At 37.5% G+C, this 4,014-nt stretch overlaps 1 protein-coding gene across 1 annotated transcript; it reads right to left on the bottom strand.

Moving 5' to 3' along the window:
- Positions 1–3,049: 3,049 nt before the first annotated feature.
- Positions 3,050–3,543, bottom strand: LOC109242836. The gene is made up of 2 exons (XM_019409698.1): positions 3,426–3,543; positions 3,050–3,360 (listed from the first exon to the last, which is right to left on the bottom strand). Exons 1-2 carry the CDS (start codon positions 3,541–3,543, stop codon positions 3,050–3,052), a joined length of 429 nt encoding a protein of 142 aa, XP_019265243.1.
- Positions 3,544–4,014: the final 471 nt, after the last annotated feature.

Genomic DNA, 4,014 nt, shown 5'->3' with positions numbered 1-4,014 from the left:
TTCTAAATAAGATCAAGTTCTTCATCTGGATAATGAACCAGAATAGACTTCCCATTGGAAGTTACCTACATCACATTGGACTGAACATTAACCCAAACTACTCCCACTGTGGAGTACATGTGGAAGACATCAACCACATATTCTTTGAGTGCATTATTGCTAAAGAGTTATGTCTCAAGCTAGTAATGATTAGCATTAACAGTCAAGCCATTTCCCCTTCAGCCTTCACTATGAAGAACTGGGAGGATACTTGACATAAGCTCCAAAAAGAGCCTTTCAATGCATGTATAAAAAGAAAGTTAAAAGATCCAAGTTCTTTTATCTTTTGAATTCAAGATACAATTAATAAATGGGTGGAAATCGTTTATACCTCCAACTTTAATATTTTTTTCGTTTTTTTCCTTTTCTTTTATCTTACTTTATATTTTCTTCTTCTCCAACTCGTCCCTTAACCGCCGGCGTATCGAAAAAAATGACCATCACCATATTTATCCACATCGCCCAAAAAATAACAGCCAACCTTATTCTTTTTCAGGACCCTACCTCTAAGTCAAACGACATATTATTTTATTCAGCAAAATCTCATGAAGCGCCCAAAAAGAAAAAAATAGTACATATAACAAAAGAAAAGTATTTATGTAATTGATCCCTCTGATGTGACGAAATCAAAAGGAGCGAGCATTCTCATTACATAATTATTAAAATCAGATCCAAGTCTTCCCTATAAACCTCTAAAATGTCGATAAAAAGTGCAACTTTTTTGCTCTGCTCAATACTATTCATGTATTCTTCTACAATATTTATGCTATTTTTTACACATTTATTTTAAGCTTGGAATAGTCGATAATTTGGCTTTAAGTAGATCTTAATTAGTATGTAATTCCTAGGGCAATAGGCAATAGATAAGATGGCGAAATACTAACTTCTATTGAAATAAGTGTCTACTAACTTTGATACAGTTCTTAAGAAGACTCCTGCATTTTATGTGAGTGTTGAATTCTTCACGCACTGGTTAGTTCATCCCTTTTTTGTCACTATGGCCCCTAAATGGTGCTAAAAAGTTGCTTTTTATTCTTCAATAAAGATTAAAGGGGTAATAGGTCCCGCAAAGATTAAGTGTGGAATTGGAAATCCGACTCAAGAGGGGTATTTATGCTTTTTTGCTATCTCTATTTAATTTTATGCTATTGAACTGTCTAACTTTCAAAAAAGGTTGATAATGAATAAGAATGATTATATGTTTTAAAATATTCTGATTTTTTTAGCCCAAGACACCATCAAAGTAACTTAGTGTTCTTCCATACATCGGAAGATAATTTTTTGTTAGGTTGACAAAGAAAAATGAAAAATTGAATTAGCCTTACTATTCCTAAATTTTATTTCCCAAATCGACAAAAATACAAATTCTAATTAATAATTCACACTCTATTCTAAAATAATCTCTCAAATCCCATAAAATTATCAGACAATCAAAGTAGCAAACTGTTGTTAACAAGAAAAAGCGTAATAATTTTTTGAACCCTCCACTCAGCTTTGCTCAGTCTACTTCGTTTTCAAACCCTTGAGAGATAAAAGAACATTTTGAGAGCCATTAAAAAGTATCCCTTCAACATTCAAATTCTTGGAGCTTGATTTTGAAGCTGGATATGAGAAGTGATTTCCAAAACCGTTAATGATTGGTTAAAAGTTCTTTAAAGGCTCGCAAACACTACCACGAAAAAAAATCAGAAAAGCTCATAGAAACCCCAAGTCTACCTACCATAACAAAGTTTGTAAAAATAATATCCTTATTGAACAATTAAAAGTTCATCAAAATACTACATGCATAATTAATTGTGTATAGTGTATTATGTATGTATACAACTCATATACTTGTATAATATATAACAACAACACAAACTCAGTGTATTCTCATAAGTGGGGTCGGATGAGGGTAATGTGTACGCAGACCTTAACTTCCGCTACCTTGTGAAGGTAAATAGTTTGTTTCTGATAGACCCTCGGCTTCAAGGAACAGTGATAAAGAAGCTACCAACCATAACAGTAATACGAAAAAAAAAACAAAGACACATAGTATAAAAACAAAGATCTAGAGATAAGAAATATAAGAATAGTACTAATACTATTGTAAGAATGACACAACATGTAATAAAAAGATATAAGAACTAGAACTAATACTACTGGTAAAACTAGGAGACACCCTCGACTACCTATCAACCTTCGACCCTAATTCTCGACCTCCACACCTTCCTATCTAGGGTCATGTCTTCGATAAGTTAAAACTACGTCATGTCCTGCCTAATCACTTCTCCCCAGTACTTCTTAGGCCTACCTCCACCTATCCCGGGACCTGCCATTGTCAACCTCTCACATTTCCTTACTGGAGCGTCTATGCCTCTCCTTATCGCGTGCCGAACCATCTCAGCCTTGATTCCCGCAGTTTGTCTTCCATAGGGGTCAGTCCTACCTTGTCCCTAATAACTCATTCTTAATCTTATCCTTCCTAGTATACCCAAACATCCATCTCAACATTCTCATTTATGCTACTTTCATCTTCTGGATATGGAATTTCTTTACTGGCTAGCACTCGGCACCACACAACATAGTCGGTCTAACTCTGACTCCCTAAAACTTGCCCTTAAGTCTTGGTGGCACATTCTTATCACACAAAACACCATATGCGAGCCTCCATTTCGTCCAGTACACTCCAATATGTGTGTAACATCCTCATCAATCTCCCCATCACCTTATATATTAGACCCAAGATATTTGAAACTATCACTCTTGGGGATGACTTGTGTATCAAGCATCACGTCCCACTTCTGCTTCATGTGTCTCTTCACTGAAGTAGCACTCCAAGAATTCTATTTTTTTTTACTCAACTTAAACCTTTAGACTCCAGGGTCTATCTCCAAACTCCAGCCTAGAATTGACCGTGCAACGCGTCTTGTCAGTTAACACAATATCATCTACAAATAACTTACACCATGGTACCTCCCCTTAGATGTATCGCATCAGCATATCCATCGCCAGAGCAAATAGAAATGGGCTAAGAGATGAACCCTGATGTAACCCCATCATCACTATAAAAATGTTCCAGGTCTCCTCCCACAGTCCTCACCCAAGTTTTAGCACCATCGTACAAATCCCTAATCACCCTAGTGTACACTACTAGAATTTCGCTAACCTCTAAACATCTCCATAGAACCTCACTCTGGACTTTGTCATAGGGTTTTTCTAGATCAATGAACACCATATACAAGTCCTTCTTCCTTTCCCTATACTGCTCCTCCAATCTCCTCACAAGATGAATAGCTTCTGTAGTCGACCGCTGCGGTATGAATCTGAACTGGTTATCTCCTACACTTTCATAGTGTGACTCAGCAGCTTGATACCCCTATAGTTGTTGCAATTCTGGACGTCACCTTTATTTCCCCGAGCCTTCCTCTCTCTAACCTTGGCTAACCAGTACAATCTCTTGTCACTGCCTCTGCCCCCAAGTTCCTCATACAAGAGTACAAATGTCGCAGTCTTAGCTTCCATGACCAATAACTTTGCCTCTTTCTTAGCCTTCTTATATTACTCCATATTCCTCTTCTTCTCCTCCTCGATTGTGCTCTCTACTAGCTTCAAATATGCTATTTTCTAGGCTTGCACTTTTCCTCGGGCCTCTTCATTCCACCACCGGTCCCCATTAGGGCCTCCCCAGTAACCATTCGTGACCCTTAACACCTCTCTAGCAGCTCCTCTAATACAGTTTTATGTCGTGGTCCACGCACTACTCATGTTCCCGCTACTCTTCCAAGACTCCATATCCACAAACTTCTCCCTTAACTTATGAGCTTTGTTTTTAGTCAAGGCTCCCCACTTGATCTTAGGTTGGCCGTACACTGCTCTCTCTTTCTCTTTCTCTGTCTCTTTCTCTTAATCTCCAAGTCCATTACTAAGAGCCTATATTGTGTCGATAGACACTCTGGATAACCTTGCAATTAGTGCACATGCCTTTATTTAATT

This window comes from Nicotiana attenuata, unplaced genomic scaffold (assembly GCF_001879085.1).
Source record: "Nicotiana attenuata strain UT unplaced genomic scaffold, NIATTr2, whole genome shotgun sequence".
NCBI lineage: Eukaryota > Viridiplantae > Streptophyta > Magnoliopsida > Solanales > Solanaceae > Nicotiana > Nicotiana attenuata.
Note: the sequence above shows the minus strand (reverse complement) of the source record. Positions and strands in the feature narration are given on the sequence as shown.